At 36.6% G+C, this 22,148-nt stretch overlaps 2 protein-coding genes across 2 annotated transcripts in view; one reads left to right on the forward strand and one right to left on the reverse strand.

Annotated features, from left to right (window-relative positions):
- Positions 1 to 856: 856 nt before the first annotated feature.
- LOC107658601 (neuropeptide Y receptor type 6-like) lies at positions 857 to 11,891 on the forward strand. Its single transcript, XM_016447208.1, has 2 exons — positions 857 to 1,156; positions 9,704 to 11,891. Exon 2 carries the CDS (start codon positions 9,820 to 9,822, stop codon positions 10,954 to 10,956), a length of 1,137 nt encoding a protein of 378 aa, XP_016302694.1. The 5' UTR covers positions 857 to 1,156; positions 9,704 to 9,819; the 3' UTR covers positions 10,957 to 11,891.
- A 7,171-nt stretch (positions 11,892 to 19,062) lies between these two features.
- The window catches only part of LOC107658605 (E3 ubiquitin-protein ligase MARCH5-like), a 4,966-nt gene continuing 1,880 nt past the window's right edge, over positions 19,063 to 22,148 (reverse strand). The window contains exons 4-7 of the mRNA XM_016447211.1: positions 21,648 to 21,778; positions 21,390 to 21,573; positions 19,804 to 19,970; positions 19,063 to 19,717 (exon numbers count right to left, since the gene is read on the reverse strand). Coding sequence (XP_016302697.1) covers positions 19,556 to 19,717; positions 19,804 to 19,970; positions 21,390 to 21,573; positions 21,648 to 21,778 — 644 coding nt within the window. The 3' untranslated portion in view covers positions 19,063 to 19,555. The remainder of the gene's footprint in view (positions 19,718 to 19,803; positions 19,971 to 21,389; positions 21,574 to 21,647; positions 21,779 to 22,148) is intronic.

A 22,148-nucleotide genomic window follows, 5' to 3' on the forward strand; every position in this document is an offset into this window, starting at 1 on the left:
TTTATTAACTGGGTCCTTGTGATTTTTTTTTCTGTATTTGTCATTGTCATTAAAAAGTACATTAAAATGCAAGTCATACAAACATGACTATGAATCTTCATCTACTATGACATTTATTTTATTTACTGAATTAAAATCATAGTTTTTTTTTGTTTGCCCATTGATTGTTACAAAAATAAATAAATATACTAAAAAAGCATTAAAATTGAGAAATTGTTGGGTAAAAATAAATGTAGGAGTAAGAAGTTATTATTATTTTTTTTTTTACAACAATTATACTGAAAACGTGTGTGAAATCAAAGCCAGCTGGGCGTAACCAACACTGTGTCATGGTAAGAAAATCCAAAAACAAATGAACGTTTTGTTCGGGCCAAACGGATTAACCCTGAGTATTAATATTCATGATGTTGTAATGAAGAAGAAAAAAAACCTTCGAACGCTCATTTTTTTTGGAAAGCTGTTTAATCACGCCTATATTCGACGTTCACAAAAGTAGATAGTTAGGCTACACCACTTAGCCTACGTTTTTTTTAGCGTCACTAATATAAATTATTTGTAGAATTTATTTATTTATTTATTTTTCCAAACACGTGAAACCAACGTGTGGACGCAAAGATTGGATTTCTAAGCAATGTTTATTATGAGAGTCGTTATGTAGGCTATTCTTTTTACTCCTAATTCACATCATTTATTATTACATCCTTGTCAATTTCAAAATCTAAATGACGAGGCACTTACTTTTAATCAATAATTAATAAGAACACAGTCGCATTACAGCAGTGACCTATCAATTAGCCTTAATTGACAATCTTATTAATTAACCTTTCTTTTTAGCACGCAGCTCTATCAAGCCCGTTTGCTGAGAGAGAGAGATCCAAACAACAACAACAACAACCAAAAGAGTGATGAGCCAGAGGTGCCCGTGAAATCTGCGCGCGAGGGGGAGGATGACACCAATACTCCCATTCACGCAAAGTTTCCCAGCATTTCATCTCGACACTTTCTGCCCATCTGTACGCCTGAAGTCCCGTCCAGATGCTGATGCTGATGCTGGAACAGGGACAGGGTTTCAGCATCCTCCTCCTCCGGCATTAGTCGAGTTCGGGCTCTCCACCGCACTGTCGGCACCAACGCTGGAGAAAACACAGCTTTACTGGTAAGATCGCTTTGTATATGGTGAAAATGTCGTGATGTAGAGGTTTAGAAATAACATAAACTGTGTTTTATGAATGTTGTGTCTGTCTACATTTGAGCAGATTTGCGAAGTGAACACAGTTTAAAAACGTCTAAGGAGTAGTTATGCAACTGATTTTCATAATCTGAATCGTGGTATGTGATATGAAATGTGTGGTTTTGGACTTTTAGCTAACCCCCCCCCCCCCACAAATGAATCAGAAAAGCTGAATTATCCTTAAGGTATTTTAAAGAAACTTCTGCTTATTAGAAAAGTCATTAAGAATGTCCAACAATCTAGCATCTGAGCATAAAGTCAATTCATGGTGCTTTATGGGAAATGTTGATATCTGTTGATGGAAATTCTAACTGAAAGGAGGTCAGAGTGTTTTCACCTTTTCCACCAAGTTGGAATTTGAGACTTTATAGAATGATCTAGTTGACAGCTGAATGTGATGAGGAAACAATTGGAGCAAAAAGTAATTCTGGGAAAGAATAATCAGAAAATGCACTCGAGATTTCCACAAGTGGGATTTAAAATGTAATACCTCTCATGTACTTGTCAGCGTGCATTGAAATTCTATAATCTCAAAAGATAATGTGTGCTTCTTGTCAAGACAAGACACGAGGATTGTTTGGTTGTGCAGCTTGAGAGACAAGATTAAGGATAATGTGAGGGTGAGAAGTATGTTATTGCACTTTATATAGACTAAGAATGATGTCTGCCCTTGTGGAGCGTTTATTACGGTTTCTCCCTCCCAGCGGTTTGATTGACAGGTGTGAAAGGATCTCAAGGTAATGGTGATTATGGTTTCCTTTTCTCTTAAAATAGACCATTACTTATTTCCAGGAGACCGTATCTCGATTCAGACAGACCCTTCAGTCGAGACATAGTGGGGTACAGTTATCATCTAGCAATAAGCCATCTAAGATTAGTTTCAGACGCCCCTTGCATTATTCAGTACTGAGTTCAAGGGTTTTTTACTTGACCACAGGGATTGTTCTGTTGTGATCTTACATGTTATATGAGCAATACGTAGTATTGAGCTGCATTTCATAGAAGATTTCATGCACAAGGTGGAAGAATGGTAATGGCAGAAAACTATTATAACCTATTTTGAAATTAAAATGTGCACAATAGCAACAGATGGTCATAGCATGTTAAGTTTATGTAGTTTAAATGGAAGTATGTGATTCTCAACTGGTGGATCGATATACATGGGTCGCATATCAGTGGAAAAAAGATGCTAAATGCAAAAAATAAAATGCATCTAACCATAAAATTGAGGTAGCAAAATATATGGCCATGTCAACCTTTAAAAGGGAGAAGAAATGCCTTGAATATCTTTTGCTCTTGACGCCAAAGGCTCTAATTTATGTGTCATTTTAATGAAGTTAGTCAAACTGGGATTGCATTATAAGAAATGGAACAAAACTGAAAAATATGCTGTAGACTACATTACATGTGGCATAAGAAGTGATTTTGGGTCGGTTCATACTTGATGTCCAATGAAAAATCGTGTAGACTATATTACAGTACATGTGTCATAATAAGTGATTTTAGGTTGGGTTCGTTCTTGGTGTTCGATGTGAAATCTCCATCTTGCAGCAAAACCATTTGAGAACCATTGCAACATACATTATAAGGTGTATTTCTATAGACCTTTCTGTAGATCATTGATTGTTCATGTACCTTTCATATTTTCCAGCAGAGGGTGAGGAGGTTCAAGGTGAAAAGAAGTCTTTACGTGTGCTGTGTTGAGGGTGTTTTCAATGGGCAGAGATCATATGTCTGTCTGATGTGAAACCGCATTAGCCTGTGAGGGGAAGCTTCCCAAACTAAAAAGGTGCTGATGAAAACATCAAAGGTCACTGGATGTATGTAACACATTTCGACGGATTGTCAAACTTCATCAGTCGGATGAAGATGACGTGTCTAAAGCACTATTTTTTCTTTATGACACTTGTGTTATGCTTAAGCCGTCCCCCGGTGCATTCTGAACACCCGTCTCCTAAGGAGCGAGGTGACACCTTGAGATTCTTTAAAGGACACCCCATGGCAGTTAGACAGAGGATGGGCTGAATTTTGAGATGGTGGGTGGCCTGAGTTTTTACCACATCCCCGTGGCTCAAAATCTGACATTTTAACAATGCTCCGAAAAGCTTGTCACAAATTTAAAAAAAAATTAAAAGGTTCAGTCAAAAATTAAGATTCAGTCATCAATTAGTCACTCTCATGTCATTTCAAAACTGTATTATTTGCTTTTATTTGTGGAATGAATGTTGATGCTTTTCTTTTCAAGATGTAATGGAATACTGTATATAAATAGGCCTAGATATGGTGAACATATACACGCTACCATTCAAAAGTGTGGGGTGGGTACAGTTTAAAAAAAAAAAAGTTTTTGAAAGAAGTCTCTTATGCTCGTTAAGGCTGCATTTATTTGAACAAAAAATACAATAAAAACGTGATATTGTGAAATATTATCACAATTTAAAACAAGTGTTTTCTATTTGAATAGATTTTAAAATGTAATTTATTCCTGTGATGCAATGCTTAATTTTCAGCATCATTACTCCAGTCTTTAGTGTCACATGATCCTTCAGAAATTAACATTGTAACATTATAAATGCCTTTGTCACTTTAGATCAATTTAATGCATCATTTCTGAATAAAAGTATTATTAAAATCTTACTGATCACAAAACCTTTGAATGATAGTTTTTGTACACATGCACACACACACACACATGCAAACTACCATTTGTATGCATATATGCACACATTTTAAGGATATATAATGATAGTGAGTAGGTTTGAGGGTGAGTAAATGACAGAATTTTCGTTTTTTGGTGAACTGGAACTGTTCCTTTAAGGAATTTTTATATAAATATTTTCTAGCATAGCTTTATACTTTCTTTCCTGCTATTTTCACGTCCTCCCTCATAATAGCCTACTCTGGAGCCATAGAGCAGCTATTCTACAACCATGATTTTCTGATAAATTGACTTGTCTCTGTATAGTTGGCCTGCCCAGATGGATTTGAAACACATTGCCTCGGGCCACTTTGAGGTATTTCAACATGGCTATTACCTTCAGTGTGCAACCTATGTAGTGAACTGCCCTTCCACCATCCAATAGGGAGACTCATATTTATGGAAACTCAGCAGTGTTCCTCAGAACTGATGTAAATCCACTACAGCAGAGAGCCACGCTGTTCCTCTTCAATCAGAGATGCTGAGGGCTTCTCTGGCCATGAACCTACATCCATAACACTGTTTTTTAACTGCCATTTGCGGCATGTCATTGTCCTTTTGCCGAAGGTCGAGAGAGCTAATTCCAAAGAAAGAGAGATGATTTCCAGCTATCCAAGGTTGTTGAATCTGTAATTGCTGTCTGTGTAAAGAGCATCATCAGTGGAAATGTGTTTGTATGGTTATCAGAATAGCTCAGGGATACACTACTCAATCAAAATGTGATTCCATCCCTGACAGCAACAGTAGATCTATTTTTTTATAAAGATTATAGTGGAAAATATTAGATTTTTAGATGGTCTAGATAGAGACCAGAGTTCTCCTTGAATGCAAATCTGGGATTTCATTATTCGTATTAGCATCGATCAGGCGAAAATTGAGCAAACTGTCAGACAATTTAGGAGAGCATGGCACAGTGTAGGTGTTTTGGGCTGGTCGGGATGTTTAGACAAAAAAATGAATGTTTTTATACGCTATTTGAGAAAATCACCCTACGAATGGTCACTTATACACTGAAAGTTTTCACTCAGAAGTTGTTAGTAAATTTCACAAATAATTACAAAGAAACAGCAAGTAACACATTGGATTAAATATGAAATATGAAGACTGAAACAGTATCTTCTTGTAAAACATTTAGAAAAATCATTTTTACAGCGTATACAGTAGTTGTCATTTGTCATTCCAAACCTGTATGAGTGTTTTTCTTCTGTGAAACACAAAAGAAGATATTTTCAAAGTCATTGGACACCACTGACATTGTATGAAAAAAAAAAACATTGTACGAAAAATCATCAAATGATGACAGAATTTGTTTTTTTGGTGAGCTATTCCTTTAAGATTAGATTGGAATAAGTATTTTAAAAGAGAAAAAATTAAACACTTCAAGACAACAGTCATCTTAAGACTATTAGGTTTGATCGCTCACGTTATTAGTTGTTGACTCAACAGTACCATCAAGAGTCTGTTTAATCAGAGGTTGTGATAAGCCTGGCGTATCTCAAGGTCATTATAAAGCTGTCAATTACCCAAGTGACTCACAGCCGCTAATATGAGTCAAATAGCATTTTAATGTCTGCAAGCACAATAAGGTACCAATAAAAAGGTTGCCGAAAAACATTAATATTCTCCTGGAGAGGCAAGATTCTTCTCTCAGTAATACTTGATGCCTGACCAAAGTGTTTGATAGCAGTAGTTGTTGTCAGCTTATTAGCTGCCTGACAAGAAACTTACAGCTACAGTGAGAATGACAGGATCCAAATCATGAGGAACAAGCTAATGAGCTACTAGAGCTTCTGTCAAAAGAGTCGAACTCTTCAAGGTTAATGGAAGAAGAAAGCACTTTGGCACAATTCACTCTTTTGTTTTCTGACCTAATCAATTGGATCTGACCTTGTAGACTTAGTCAGCAGCTCACAAATAATGCTAAATGTCCGGTTGCGTATTTTTTGGTATATTTTTTTAGCTCTCTGTGAGAAGAGTTTTATATGAGCTTTCATGTTAAGGGGACAGTTCACATAAAAAAATTAACATATATAGGGGTAGTTGACAAATAGGCAGTAAAGCCAAGAGATTGTGTAATCTTTCATACAATGATATATTTAGAGAGAGACTGTGTAATCTTTCATATAATTGTATGAAAGATTAAACAATCTCTCCAAACCAAGTATATATAAACGATAAGAAGGTGAATAAATAATGACGGAATCTTCATTTTTTGGGTGAACTGTTCCCTTAAAATGTGCTTTTTGACCTCAGCTTGATTTAAATGTCTGCTGGAAACACTGTAACTCATTTGCCTTCGTTTTTGTCTTTTTGGTTTATTAATTTCCTCAGTTCTTTTTATCTCAAATGACAATGAGCATTTGATTTGCACAAGTAGCGAATCTCTATGTACGGTTATGAAAGCATGTCGCTCAGACTTGTCTGTGTGATATGAAAATTAGATGATTAATTTAGTTCTGCCTTATGTAATTTCACACACTCCCTTAAATTCTTGAGTCACTCTCTCCACACACACACAAACCTCTGATACTGCTGCCTCTGATATATGCCATTATATCTCAGCATGTCAGTGCTGTGATAATACGAAACTTTATATCCTCTGAAGGACACATCTATCAGAGGTATCATATATCAGATATATTATGTTCTCACATCTGACCTCTATCTTAGAATGCTTTACTGCATTAGTGACTTCTTCTACACATTTTATTTTGGCATTTTTAATAAAGGTTTTTAATGGTTTAGCCAGTTTAAATAGTTATATAAATCTAGCTAAATAGACAAATCATTCAAATTCTTTTTGCCAGTTATAATGTCACATTTGCATACATTTCATATCAATATATTGCATATTTAATATATAGTGAATTGTGTTGGTTTACTGATGTGAAACATTATTGGGAAGTGCCAATATTGCATTAAAGAAGAGATCCAAGCCATATTTAGGGACCAGAATAGACATTTGGGTGTGGATCCTTAGACTAACCACCTAGAAACACCCTAGCAACCACCCAGAACACTTTAGCAACCGTATAATGTGCAACCACTCGAAATGTCTAGCAGCCACATAGCAACACCCTAGCAACCTCTCAGAACACTCTGGCAACCAACCAAATCGTTTATCAGACATCTAGCAACACAATAGCAACCACTAAGAACACTCTAGTAAACACCTGGCAACCACCCAAAACATCTAGCAATGGCCTAGCAACGACCCAAAATGTCTAGCAGCAACCTAGCAACCACTCAGAACACTTCAGCTACTGCATAACAATACCCTGGCAACCACTCATAACACCCACCCACATAACAACACCTTACCAACCACTTAGACCACTTGAGTTATCACATAACAATGCACTGGCAGCCACTCAAAACATTTAGCAGCCACATAGCAACACCTTAACAGCCATTTAGAACACATTAGTTACCACATACAATGCTCTGGGAATCACCCAAGGTGCGTCTCAATCAGCTCCCTAGTTCAGTAGTCAGGGCACTGATCAGGCAGTCGGATTTTAAGGGCTGTCTCAATAGCAAAATCCTTCCAGTCCACTGGAATGTTCGCGCCCTGAAAAATCCCACAATGCACCGCAAAAACTAGTGAGCATTGATGCTCACTATGCTCCCTTACCGGAAATGAAGTCACATTTCTGAAGCGCTAAATATAAATCACACGAGCCAGCTCAATAAATATAATGATACGCGATAGAAGATTTGAAAAGACAAACCGTTTTTTTTTTTTACAATATTTCAGCATAAACACACATCGCTAGACAGGTAGTGAACACATCTAATGTTTATAATTAATATTCGGCTGAAATGTTGTATGGACATGTAACAGAACAATGTGTTTAAAGAGAATACAAATAATATAAAAAAGAAATGGGTCCTGCCTGTTGTTGATTAATTCCAGCAATGACCTTCTACAATGTTGTCCATTGACGTTGTATGTAGTCATGTCGCCGGAAAATGAGTAATCACTGTCCCAATGTGCAGTGAGATAGGGTACTTACCAGGGACCGGATTTGTGTGCACGATATACTGATTCACGAAGTCTGGAGCTAGGGAGCTGATTGAGAAGTACCCTCAAAAATTTTTGCACTGTCCTGGCAACCACTCAAAACCCTTTAGCTACCGCCTAACAGTGCCCTGGCAACCACTCAAAACATCTAGCTGCTACATAGCAACACCTTGGCAACCACTTAGAACACTTTAATTACCACATAGCAATGAACTGGCAACCTCTTGAAACGTCTAGCAGCCACATAGCAACACACAAGGAACCACTCAGAATGCTCTGTACTGGCCTAGCAACCACTCTAAACCCTTTAGCTACCGCAAATAGTCTTATCAGAGATCTAGCAATACAATAGCAACCACTAAGAACAAAACCATCCAAAACATCTAGCAATGGCCTAACAACCACTCAGAACATTTTAGCTACTGCACAACAATGCCCTGGCAATCACTCAGAGCACCCTAGGCTTGTATTGCTAAGTTTTTTTCATGGCAAAGTACCACTTATTTTATTTATTTATTTATTTTCCTTCAAAATTTGTAGTCAAAACCGGAAGCACTCTTTTGCTGCATTAAAAAGCACTTTTTCATTCTTATTTCACTGGCAAAAATGCAAATTGTAGAGGTCCTCTTTAAAAGATTGTGTGATAAATTATGCTCTTTAGAGCTGTGAAGGATTGAAACTTTGGAGTAGATACTCTCAGTAAGGCATTCCCTGAATCAGCTTCCCACTCCATGTGAGATGAATGACGTAATAAGCTGGTGTGAAACTCCTGACAGTTGGTTTGGAGGAGAGAGAGGATATTAGCAGTGGCTTAATTACAACACTTACTCAATCCAGAAACTCAGAGTGGTCGGTGCAAGGAATAAATTATCCAAAGTGACTGCGGGAGTAAAATATTTGATGCTTTTGCCAATCTGTATGCATTACAGGAGTCAAGTGAAGTCAAGTTAGATGCACTGCTTACTAAAGTATATAGGAAATAGTTAGGAGTTTAACAAATCTGTTTAAATTTCACTTAACAATTGCATTTGTTTTGTATGTTTTGAGTATGTTTCCATACTATACAAACATACAGTACTTAACAAAAATAATACCGTTTTTGGTAACACTATTGTAAAGTACAGTACCATTTATTAAAACGAAACCGTTTAACGGAACTGAACATTATTACATGATCATTCAGTTCTAGTATTTTATTGAATAAGATTCTCTATTCCCTTCAGACTGACTGAGGTTGACAAGGTAAACCTGTCAAGTAAATACTGTGTAAAAATGTGCTAATACGTCAACATCTTTTAAATCTGTAGTTTGAGATATGATTATTTTTATTGCTTTTATCACATAAAAGCCATATTAGGGCAAAGAAAAGAGAACTCTGAGATAAAAGGGATAAAGAGAGAATTCTACTGAGAGAGACCTCCATCTGTCAGCTTAACAGACAGGATGACCTGTCAACATCCCGAGGGAGTTTTTTGCAAAGAGTATTAGTTGAGTTCATGCCGTTATTAGAGCAGAATGAATTGTGTGTTTTGGTGGATACACGTTAGCTAATTCATTAAATGATTAGCTGAAAATACTTGAGAGATTTGTAGTGTTTTCTCCTTAAACAAGATGTTTATGGTCAGATTTCAAGTCCACAAACATCTGTTGGATTAAGGGGGCTTAACCTTTCCCAGAGACTCACTTGCAAAGTTAACTTTTGTCCATTTTAATGCCAGCTAACAGTCTTTATGTGCTCCTTTTCCTCCAGGTCAACCAATTGGCTGTCTGCAAATAAATGGAAGGACCTAAACAATGAGTCATCTTTCATCTGCTGTTTAACAGTTTTGTGAACGCCTAGCTGCTCCTCAAACAACTTTGGGACTTATGGAGGCCTCTCCAAACTCGGACAACATCAGCAACACCTCAGCTGGGTTGGGCCAGAGAACATGGGCAGAGTCCAACGTCTGCCCTCCCTCTGTGAGTGGCACGACCCTTCTGATTGTGGCCTACAGCACCGTTATTGCGGTGGGATTGGTGGGCAACACTTGTCTGGTCTTCATCATATCCAGACAGAAGGAGATGAGGAATGTCACCAACATCCTCATCGCCAACCTCTCTTGCTCCGACATCCTCATGTGCGTGGTGTGCCTCCCCGTGACGGTCATCTACACGCTCATGGATCACTGGATCCTGGGTGAGACGCTGTGCAAGGTCACGCCGTTCGTGCAGTGCATGTCCATCACGGTCTCCATCTTCTCGCTGGTCCTCATCGCATTGGAGAGGCATCAACTCATCATCCACCCCACCGGCTGGACGCCCGCCGCAGGCCATTCCTACCTGGCTGTGGGTGTCACCTGGATGGTGGCCTGCTTCATTTCCCTACCCTTCCTGTCCTTTAACATCCTCACTAACGCCCCGTTCCAGAACCTCAGCCTTCCGTTCAACCCATTCAGCGACCACGTGATTTGCATGGAGCTCTGGCCGTCCGAACGCAACCGTTTGGCGTATACCACCTCGCTTCTGCTTTTCCAATACTGCCTACCCCTGCTTCTCATTCTACTCTGCTACTTGCGCATATTCCTGCGTTTACGCCGACGGAAAGACATGGTGGAGCAAGCCACCGAGGCCCGGCAGAGGAAGGCGCGGGGCGCTCAGCGCGTCAACGCCATGTTGGTCGTAATCGTGGTCGCTTTTGCTCTCTGCTGGCTGCCGCTCAACGTCTTCAACACCGTCTTTGACTGGTACCACCATGTGCTTCCTTCTTGCCAGCACGACGTCATCTTCTCAGCCTGCCACCTCACGGCAATGGCGTCTACCTGCGTGAACCCGGTGGTGTATGGCTTCCTCAACACCAACTTCCAGAAGGAGCTGAAGGTGATGCTTCAACGCTGCCATTGTGGCTGGGGCGTTCCAGAGACCTACGAGAGCTTCCCACTTTCGACGGTTGCCACTGATGTCACCAAGGTGTCGTCCATGCAGCGGGGCTCTCTGATGAGAACGGAACAGTGTGCTCACTGCTAAAGAGACGGCAGGAACGGAGGGAAGAATGAGGGGATGGGTTGAGGATGAGCTGGCACTGTTTCCATGGAGACGTGGAATCTCTATGTGGGTTTCTGCATCAGTTCATACCCAAGAGATCTAAAAACAACCTCAACCCACTGTTGCCGTGTTTTCCGGGGTCCAGGTCTGGAACATGGTGTGAATTATTTATTTATTTATTTATTTTAATGACAGCTAGGGTAGTCAGGGTGCCATTCCTGTCTCCGTGTACGACTTGTACGGGATAAATATTCCATCAAGAATGTGATTATTCCTCTGATGACACTTTCAGGCTGTTATGTTAGGAAAGGAAGGACTGATTTATGAGGCTTGATTGTTTTAGCGTTCATTGCGCACCAGACATTTCACATCAAACAGCAAGTTGTTGTTATAATGAAAGTACTTTTCATGTACAATTCTTTGTTATTCATTAAAATCACTATAGCAGGGAATCGGTGCCCTCACCAAAGTATTTCTTCTGTTCATGTCTGGTTTTGTTGTTGTTGTTTGTGTTGTTGTTTAATGAATTGTAGCTATTACTATTTATTGTGTTGCTTTGGTGAGACAGCTTGTGCTGCATTTTAACTTTGAATGGTGCCTCTGTAATATTGGGAAACATATTGAGCATTGGTGTTAGCTTAACAACACATCCATCTTCTGCTACAATAGAGACATGACTGTGCCAATGCCAGTTTGGTATTAAATATTTTCTTGATGATTGAAGTTCAGTTTCTAACAAAGGCGTTTGGTGTTGACGTTCTTGTTGCCTTATTAATGGTAGTTCTGAAAGCGCAAATACATTTGGAAACATGACATCCATGTAATGCCAGTAACTGTTTTTCTTGTTCGTCTTCACTCTCTTGTTCAGTGCCGTTGTTGGTAATTACGTTGCATGCTTTTCCGCTCATTACTGAAGATTAAATTATTTGCATATACAGCAGATGTGCTTGTATTACTGATGCATGAGCCACTAAATGTAGGTAACATTCTTCCTGAGGCATCATCTTTTTGATGCCCATCAAGGTACTAGTCAGTTTATTCAGTTTGAGGCAATATGCATCCTGCAATAGCAATTAACAGATACAAGAGTGAAGATGTTTTACAGCATCCCTGAGGTGGTGGAAAACATGGGGAATATTAAAATTGTGGTTTTGTGCTTGTGCTTTGCATTCATGGTATGCATTTTATTACCTCATTATTAACCCATGATATAAGTGTTGCTAGATCCATGCGCTGTTTGATCTATAGGTATGCTTTTCTATAAAGGTCATAGCAATTATTAAAAGTCAGGGGAAGAGCATGAAAATAAATATAAATTTTGACACATTGGGAGTTATATATTTGCTAATAACTATTATGTATGAGAATGTCTTACAAAATTGACTAACAATCATCTTCCTCAGGGATAAACATTCACATTGGGACTTATTTTGTTTTATTGGCGATGTTTAAAAGTGATTTGAATCCAGATTAATGTTTTTTTTCTTTTTTTTTTTAGCAATTGAGTAATTATTCTTAGTGAGTCTTACTAAATTCACATTATATTAATATATTATTTGTTAAGTAATACTGTAAAAAAACACTAAAAATGTTTAAAAACCTAAAATATTTCATGTGACTTAACACGCAAAATAATTTTTTTAAACCCTCATGATCATAAACAACTGGGGGGAAAAAACATTTAAATATCATGGAAGTTCATTGGTAATTAATCTCAATGATGATTCTCATTATTTCAGTATAGTAAGTCTTACTATAAAAAAAGTGGGAAAAAAAACACAAACATTTTTAAATACCTAAACTACATTTTTTATATTATTATATAAATGAACATTTTCTTTAAGCAAAAAATGTTGCTTTATTAAAAAAAAATATTATAAAAAAATTTTTGATTGTAATTTTATTTTTTATATCTTGAAAGATTGTCATGCAAAATAAATGTTTTAAACCATTATAATCATAAACAACTGGAAAAAATATATAAAGGTCATGGAAGTTCATTGGTCAAAAGGACATCTTGCATTTTGTCACAGAGAGCGGTTTTATTATACCAGATCATGCCGCTCTTCAGTGTGCTGTCCGTGACATGACATCCCAGGTGCTGAAATCACATCCATTCTTCCGTGAACGGAGTCCAGGTCAAGGAGTTCTGTTCAGAGGTGTTATTACTCTCAGGTCACTTGATTTGTTGTCTCACGCGTCCCATTTCTTTTCACTGCTGCCGCGGTTTTCTTATTAGAGGAGATGAAACGTGTGGCACACAGATAAAAGCTCTTTACCTAATCTTGTTTTCTCATTCTCGATAAGATGCACTTATTTTAAATTGCCATTGATTTCCAGCACATCTCCAACAATATCTGAAAGTGAAGTGTTTGAAGACAATCCTCCATTGGTTCGGTACATTTATGTGTAGGCCAAAGCCTCAGGGGACGCACCAGCAAAGGAGAGCTTTGAGATTATAGAAAACGGATAATCATCGTTTTCCAGAGGGTTTGCCGTGGGTTATCTGCGCTGCTCTAATCGAAAATGAGGCCCTCTTGCATTATATTTATTCAAACGTCATCTAAAGATGCCTTGGCGGCTTTGATACAGCTTGATATGACAGAATCTCCCCTATAGTCTTTCTGCAATCAGATTTACTTGCAAATGAAGCACATTTTGAGAGTCTTTGATGTTTGAGGCCATTACTTTAGCTATTCAGCAGATTTTCATGTGGTTTATTGATGAAATATTGAACATGCCATTTTTAACATGGAAAATGTATCTTTTTGTTGATCTTTTGATCCCAGGTGAAAAAGACGTAGTATTAAATGTATTAAAAATATACTTGAAATTCAAGTAGTATGTTTATAATACATTTGTATTCCCAACATGCTTATTTGAAGTACAATAAAAATATATTGAATTGCATTTTAATATTTCTAAAAAGTATACTAGAAGTACATTTGTATTAAATATATGCTTAGTTATACTTCTAAGAAATATGCTAAACAGAAGCATACTTTTAATGTATTTATAAAAAGTATACTAGAAATACTTTGGTAATAAATATATGCTTAGTTACACTTTTAAGGAATATGCTAAACACAAGCACACTATTAGTATATTTCTAAAAAGTATAGTAGAAATACTATGTTAATAAATATATTTTTAATTACACGTTTAAGGGATATACTAAACACAAGCATACTTTTTAAAAGGTTATGCTACTTTGGTTGATTAGGCTGTTGTTCATGACATGTATGTTTATTCATACATGAATACATATAATTCATACATTAATTGTAATAAGCTAGGTGTTTATACATTTGTTCAAGCTTGACGCCTTTATTTTCTAATATATATTTCTGAAATTCCCACAAGGATTTCAACATCATATATAAAGTGGTTCCATTTTAACACAATTTCAATATATTAAATATATTACAAAGATTAAAATCAAACTTAAGCATATCTTGAAATACACTTAATATACTTAAAGTTGTTTCAAAATAATACATTTAATATGCATTTAGTATAGTATAATTTAAATATAGTAAGTATGTCTGAAAAAGCACAAATATATTTCTTTTTCACCTGGGTGTGTACAGCTTGATATGACAGAATCTCCCCTATAGTCTTTCTGCAATCAGATTTACTTGCAAATGAAGCACATTTTGAGAGTCTTTGATGTTTGAGGCCATTACTTTAGCTATTCAGCAGATTTTCATGTGGTTTATTGATGAAATATTGAACATGCCATTTTTAACATGGAAATTAACATGGAAAATTTATCTTTTTGTTGATCTTTTGATAGCATGTATTTTATTTTTGTATCTCGTTTTCTTTAATGCATTGATTGTATAATTGTATGTTTTATTTAATCTTATTCTTGTGAAGCACTTTGAGATGATACTTTTTAAAGGCACAATAGAAAATAGTTTATTATATTATATTATTGTAATTATATTATTATTATTTGATCATATTATCAGTTAAGAAACATAGAGGTTAAACCATCCATTTAGACTCTTAACAGGCAAAAGCCAGTTTATTAAAGGAACGCTCCACTATTTTTGAAAATAGGCTCATTTTCCGACTCCCCTAGAGTTAAACAGTCGAGTATTACTGAATCCATTCAGCCGATTTCCGGGTCTGGCGGTAGCACATTTAGCTGTAGCTTAGCATAGATCATTCAATCTGATTAGACCGTTAGCATCTCGCTGGCGTTGCATAATATCATTGTGCCTGCTGTTCCTTGATTATTACGGAGTATAGTTCCTAGCCCTATCGGGCTAGAAAATCGCAACTTTTCATTTTCCGTCGGTCTTAGTACACGATGTAACTACAGAAGGGTCAAGTTTTAAATAGGAAAAATATAGAAACTCTTTGGTCATTTTTGAGCGAGATGCTAACGGTCTAATCAGATTCAATGATCTATGCTAAAAGTGCTACCGCCAGACCCGGAGATCGGCTGAATGGATTCGAAAACGGTAAAACTCAACTGTTTAACTCTAGGGGAGTTGGAAAATGAGCCTATTTTCAAAAATAGTGGAGTGTTCCTTTAATCACATTGTCCTCCAGGAAGTGATGTTATTTTAGAGGGAAAACCATCGTTTGAGAATCGGTAAGTATTATGGATTTGATGAATTTTGTTAAGATTTATTGTATTATAAGTTGATTTGTTTCACGTTTTATCCTGTTTGACATAACAAAAATCTGTGTGAAATCAAAATTTTAAAAGATAATACAATCCCTATGCATGCTAGCTTCTAATCCCTGAGCAATGGCTAACTGGCTAACATTAGCTTTTTATTTCCATACTGTTATTCTTGCTGTTGTGTAAATTACTCATTTATTATAATTCATAAAGTTTAAGAGTCTGACCTTGACCAGTGCCTCGTTCTGAAATACTGATATACTCTTTTATGGAAATACTTAATTAGGGAATGTTTATGCTTTAAGAGTTACAGATTAAAAAATGTGCCACAGAACAAAAATGACCCATTTATGAGTTATAATCAAAGTTATAATAAGCCATTGGTTAGATAACACGCTTTTTTTCTTCTGTTCTGCTGTTTATATGTTTCCACTATACAACGTTCTGTACTACAAAGTATGTATAGTAACATATCTACGATTGTATTTGTTTTTTACTTAAAGGGGTCATATGATGTTGCTAAAAAGAACATTATTTGGTGTAATGAAATGGGTTTATGCGGTTTAAGGTTCAAAAAACATATTATTTTCCACATACTGTACATTATTGCTTCTCCTCTATGCCCCACCTTTCTGAAACGCGTCGATTTTTACAAAGCTCATCGGTCTGAAAAGCAAGGTGTGCTCTGATTGGCCAGCTATCCAGTGCATTGTGATTGGCCGAATACCTCAAGCGTGTGACGAAAATGTTACGTCCCTTGCCATATTGTGATGCCTTGTCCCGGCGTTGCATTGCATCGCGCCGCGTAAACATAAAACCAAGTCTGCATTTGTGATCGGAGAAATGACAAACTACAAACGCTACTCTACACTGCTCAAAACTCGCATTTGAATCGTCAGTGGCAAATTCTTTAAATATAAAAAACTTACTTACAGTCTGTGAGTCAGAACAGTCGGCATTGTAGTCTACTCTACCAGGATCAGGAAACAGTCCTCCATAAAATGTGCTGCACACATCTGAATATTTGGATTGAAGTGTTCTGGAACAGTGTTGTAAATACAACTTAACCACTGATTTCTAGTCGTGTCCCCTTTTGGAAGGCCAAACAAAGTAGTTTCGCTTTCACAATGAAACACAGAGTCACACACGGTGGGCTTGAGTGAGCGGAGGCCGGTGAGCTTGAGAATGGCGCGGCCGGCGGATTCGACGAAGGAGCGTCCGGCGGGTTTGCGGCAACCACATGTGGCGACCCCGGGCTGGACTCCGCTTCGTCCACGGTGAAAGCCGTGTTAGAACGAGCCGTTTTAGGTAGGTGTGGCTGACTCTTAACTTTTATAAAGAATATCTCTTTGGATTTGAGACTTTAGTCTTTGCAACTTTACAGATCTTCTATATGCACCAAGAGCTTGTAACACTCCAAAGAGAAAGGAAAAATTGAAATCGCATCATATGACTCCTTTAAGATGTAAATCTAAAGTCACAGCCTAATTATATATTTCACAGAAATTGCCTTTTATCTTTTTTTTACATAGCAGCTGGATATTGCAGCATTATTTTATTGCCATTCTTACAAATGGACTGTCTCTTTTTATGTTCCTTCACTCATTACTTTTCATCGCTCAAACTACATTTCTTTTCATCTGGAGCATCAAGACAGACCACTAAAAAAAGGGGGTTGCTTTAAGGCTGTGACATGAATCATTGTATGTCATTTACAGTATATGTAAATGCATGATTCAGCCATCCAAATCCTTTGATTTCATATTTGGTCAAAATGCTTTAAAATCAAGGCATTTATTTACACTTTTCTGTACAAATGAAAACTTTTGTTTGTGCGTAGTATTACATCGGATGTTTATATCCCGTAAGTGACAGATGAATTGTGGGATTTTCTGCGTCACAAACGTTGTACGTTTGGCAGCTTCAACAAAGCCTGTCTCCCGTGGTTATATTTGCCAGAGATCTTTAAAAATGGGAGACAACAATCCCAGAGGACTGTTTTAGATGGTTTGTGAGTTAAGTTGAGCGGTGCTCCAGTTCTACGGCTTTGAGCAGGGGTGTATTTTTAAACCCAAATGAAGTCATCTTGGGTGAGCCGATTGCACTCCCTCTGCTGTCTTTTCTCCCAGCCAGCCGTTTACCATCTGCAAACTTTTGCATTATTCATAGTTTTTTCCCCCTCTCGTTCTCGAAATAAAGAAATAAGAGATCAGAAGCGGGCCAGATTATTCCTCAGCCTTGTCTTTGCCATTCCTTCAAAGGGCCTGCCGGAAAGCACAGAGGGTGTGATGCCGCTCGCCGACAGCAGGTGATGAAGGGCTCTGCCAAACCCGCTGGAGGGGAGCGAGACAATTCTGCCCGTCACCTCACCCCCTGCAACTAGATATTTAACACTTCTATTTAAGACAAACATCATTACTTGTTACTTAAAGGTATAGTTCACCCAAAAATTAACATTTGCTGAAGGCCATCAAAGATGTAGATGAGTTTGTTTCTTCTTCGGAACAGATTTGGAGAAATGTAGCATTCCATCACTTTCTCATCAATGGATCCTCTGCAGTGAATGGGTGCCGTCAGAATGAGAGTCCAAACTGCTGATAACAACATCACAATAATCTACAAGTAATCCACATGATGCCAGTCCGACAATTACCATCTTCTGAAGCAAAAAGTTGTGTTTGTACGAAACACAAATACGTCTTTAATCCATATTAACACTTCCTCCAGTGAAAAAGTCCATCTCCTGTTGTCCTCTCACATCAAAATTCTACATGTTTTTTAGAACTGTTTTCAATTGTAAACGGTGCTTTATCTGTGCATATTTCTCTCCTGATTCAGACGAGATGACTTTTTCACTGGACAAAAAGTTGTGAAAAATACTGTAGCCAGAAGCAAAGATTTGAAGTTAAAAATGCATTGATGGTTTAATTTCAAACACACAGCTTTTCACTTCACAAGACTCACCCCAAAGTCAAAAGAGAAACATAAGTATTAAACATAAAGAAAATAATCACATTTTAGGACTATTAAGATTGGTTGCATTGTTAAATTATTTTCATGACTAAAATCTCATGATGGTGACAAATTATGCTAGTTTTTTTTTTCTGTTTGATTTCATTACATCATGACTTTTATTGTACTGCCTTTAAGCTAGTTTTACTATTGAAATCGTTTTACAATAATTAAATATTTTTAGTTTAAATACAGTGAAGGCCTTCTGTATTAACATAATGAGAAACAATGAAAATAACTTTTTTGTAACAACAATTACAAAACAAAATAAGTGCATTACAATTCATTTGAATTTGGGCTGAAAATACACTTAATCGTCATGAAAACAATGTCACAAATTGAATGCAAAAAACAAACAAACAATTTAATAGGACTAAAATAGGCAAATATAGTAATATTTAATATTTTTCTTGTTATTTCTTTCAATTTTCAGTGAAATGGTCCAGATGGTTCTTTCTAGATTGAAAACAATGACGGTAAACCACATCTTAAAAGCATTAAAGTCCAAGTTTTTGGGTTTATCATCCTTTATTTGTCATTATATAGCCATTGCTTATTATCTTCAATCAGAATCAATTAACTCATTCTCAAAATGCTTACATGATTCTGCTGGTACATTTGTAGCCTAAATTACAATGTCTTCATCAGAGACATCAGTGCACAGTGCAGTTACCAGCTTTGCATTTGTCGCCATCTACTGGTGTATTTTGCTATTACAGGCACTTTAACACCCCATCAAACGTTTCTCACAGATAAAAGAATTTCAGTCATCCTTGCATTTTAGTAATACATAGCAGACATGTGTTTGTGCTGATTTAGAGCCATGTGAAGCTGAGAAATTATGTCTTTATACATCCGTAAATATGTCTCTCTTTATTCTGAGAATCCTATACTACAGTGCATTTGTTGATTTCCTCAAGTGCATTATCTTCATTCATTGCCACTGTTTTCGTTGTCGTCCTCAAAAGTGGCATCTGCTCGTCCCTCGGGCTCTGGGTAATTCAGGATGTGTCTGTTGGCCTGGATGAGGTACTGCTGCTGTTTGAAATATACTTTAAGCACTCCCTTGATCACCACGAATGCAATGCCACCCTAGAAGAGGAAAAGTGGGTTAGGATTCACACTTCCTAATGAAATTCCAGGTTGTATTGTAGACGCTTGCCGCTCTCGACTCTCACCAGGATGGTGCGCTGCAGGTTTGACGTGACCCTGCGGAATAGGAGGCGTCCCACAAGGTTGGCGATGGAGGGGAAGATGAGGGCGCCGCAAAGGGTGCGAGACACAGAGAGATGGTCTCCTCCGTAACTGCCCTCCACTGGGATGCGGGGTAGAGGATGGCCCATACCTGCACAAACAAATTATATTTTTTTGCTTCAAAAATGATGCTTTTTAATATTATTATTATTATTATTATTAGCATAAGCTTACAGTATGATTATGATAAAGAATCATAAATACTAAGACGGTTTAAAGGAATGGTTTACCCAAAAAATGAGCTATCCACCACCACATATTTATACATATCAAATGGAATGACAGGGTGAATAAATAATGTCAGAATTTACATTTTTGGAAGAAACAGCATTAATATTTAGCATTAGTTCAGTTTTCATTTTAAATTGAAATTTAAGCTTTATTCATGTGCTATTGTCATTTTTACTTTTTTTAACAGTTATATTTAACTTTATGTTCATTTCAGTTTTAAACATTTTAGTACTTCAAAGAATTAACTTAGGTGAGTAAATGACAGAATTTTTGGATGAACCATTCCTTAAAGGCACCTTCCCCAATAAAAATCAACATTGGCTTCTGTCCGGTTGAAGTCATATATAAACACTTCAAGAGTGGCATGTTATCTTCAAAACTTCCTTCTCAAAGTCTTTAGAGTGAGAAATAGAGGAACAGCACTACTGACGGCGTTTTGCTAGTATGCATAAATGAGAAAAAGTAAGTGCGTCTGCTCATTTTTATGTGATTTTTTTTATTATTATTTTTTACATTTATATTTAGCTTTATTTTTAGTGATTTTAGTATTTCAACAAATTAGCTTCTGTTTTCAATTTTTCAGTTTTCATTGTAATTTTAGTTGAAGTTTTAGTCATTTTGTTATGTGCTTTTGTCCTTTCCATTAGTTTTTGTTTTATTAAAAAAATTATATTTAGCTTAATTTATTTGCATTTCATTTTTAGTAATTTTAATACTTCAATGAATTTGCCTTTATTTTCATTTGTAATTTTAGTCATTTGGTTATGTGCTTTTGTCATTCTTATTAGTTTTTATTTAGCTTTCATTTTAGTTTTAGGATAATTTATATACTATTACAGTATAATAAACATTTGAATATTTATTCGTTTTACTGATTGTTGTGTGCTTTTTTCATTTTTATTAGCTTCTATTTATTAGTTTTTGTTTTTTATTTTAATTTTAGTTTAAGTTGCATCCATTTTTTATTATGCATTTGTTATTATTAGTTTTTGTGTTTTTTTTAATTATATTTAGCTTTATTTTTATTTCAGTTTAAGTAATTTTAGTACTTTAACTTATTTCAGTAAGTTGGCAAGGCAATATTTTTACATTTTTAATAATTAAAATGTTTAATAGTTACGTTTTTTTATTTTAAGTTTTATTAAAAAGTTTTATTAAAAATTATTTTTTATTAATTAACGAAAATGGAAAACAAAACATTTTTAATAGTTTTAGATTTAGTTAACAAAAACAACACTGGGATGAACTATTGCTAAGTTTAACCCTGTTTTCCACATACCAGGTACAAGCCCGCTGAAGATCTGAAGCTTAGAAGAGTGTCGTTGCCAAAGCCGCACAACATAATCCTCCCAGCGAATCATCTTCCCCAGTACCAGCATGACGGGGATGGTGGGCAAACCCATGAGCAGGAAGAGAGGATCCGCATGCTCCATCACATCCAGACCCTTCTTATGGCCCACCACCTGAAAACAGAGTAGAAAACTTGTTCAAAAGAGCCCTGGAGAGCTGAGCTTCACTCATCTTGTCTTTAACACACCTGCATAACTGTGACGGCACCGTAAGTAACGGCCGACCAATAGACGGTCCCCACCACGACTCCAGCTGCGGTGAACGGACTGGCCCTGGACAGAGCTCTGTCGACCTGCTGAAGGAAGTACACCAGAGGCCCTGGAGGAGAGACAAAATGACACACTTAACACTCCCCTATTAAATTAACAAATAACAGCCAAACAGAACGTCAGAATATTCGGCATTAGTAAGGCCCCGCAGAATCTGGGCACCTTTGTCACATTTTCTGAGCTAATTTGTCAAAAACATATGATAATTTTAAATGGTAAAGTTTAGCTACAAAACAAGTGCAAAATCATGTTATAAAACAGTGTTTATTATTATTTACTCTATTATTTACACTATTATAGTATTATATAATAGTTTTGAATTAGCTTTTAGAATTTTGATATTTTCATTTTAGTTTAGATTTTAGTCATTTTGTTATGTGCTTTTGTCATTTTTATACATTTTTGGTTTCTTTATATTT

Source organism: Sinocyclocheilus anshuiensis, unplaced genomic scaffold, assembly GCF_001515605.1.
Source record: "Sinocyclocheilus anshuiensis isolate Anshui unplaced genomic scaffold, SAMN03320099.WGS_v1.1 scaffold343, whole genome shotgun sequence".
NCBI lineage: Eukaryota > Metazoa > Chordata > Actinopteri > Cypriniformes > Cyprinidae > Sinocyclocheilus > Sinocyclocheilus anshuiensis.

Excerpts from the sequence above, each read along its gene's own strand:
- LOC107658601 (XM_016447208.1), top strand. The coding sequence starts at position 9,820 with ATGGAGGCCTCTCCAAACTCGGACAACATCAGCAACACCTCAGCTGGG.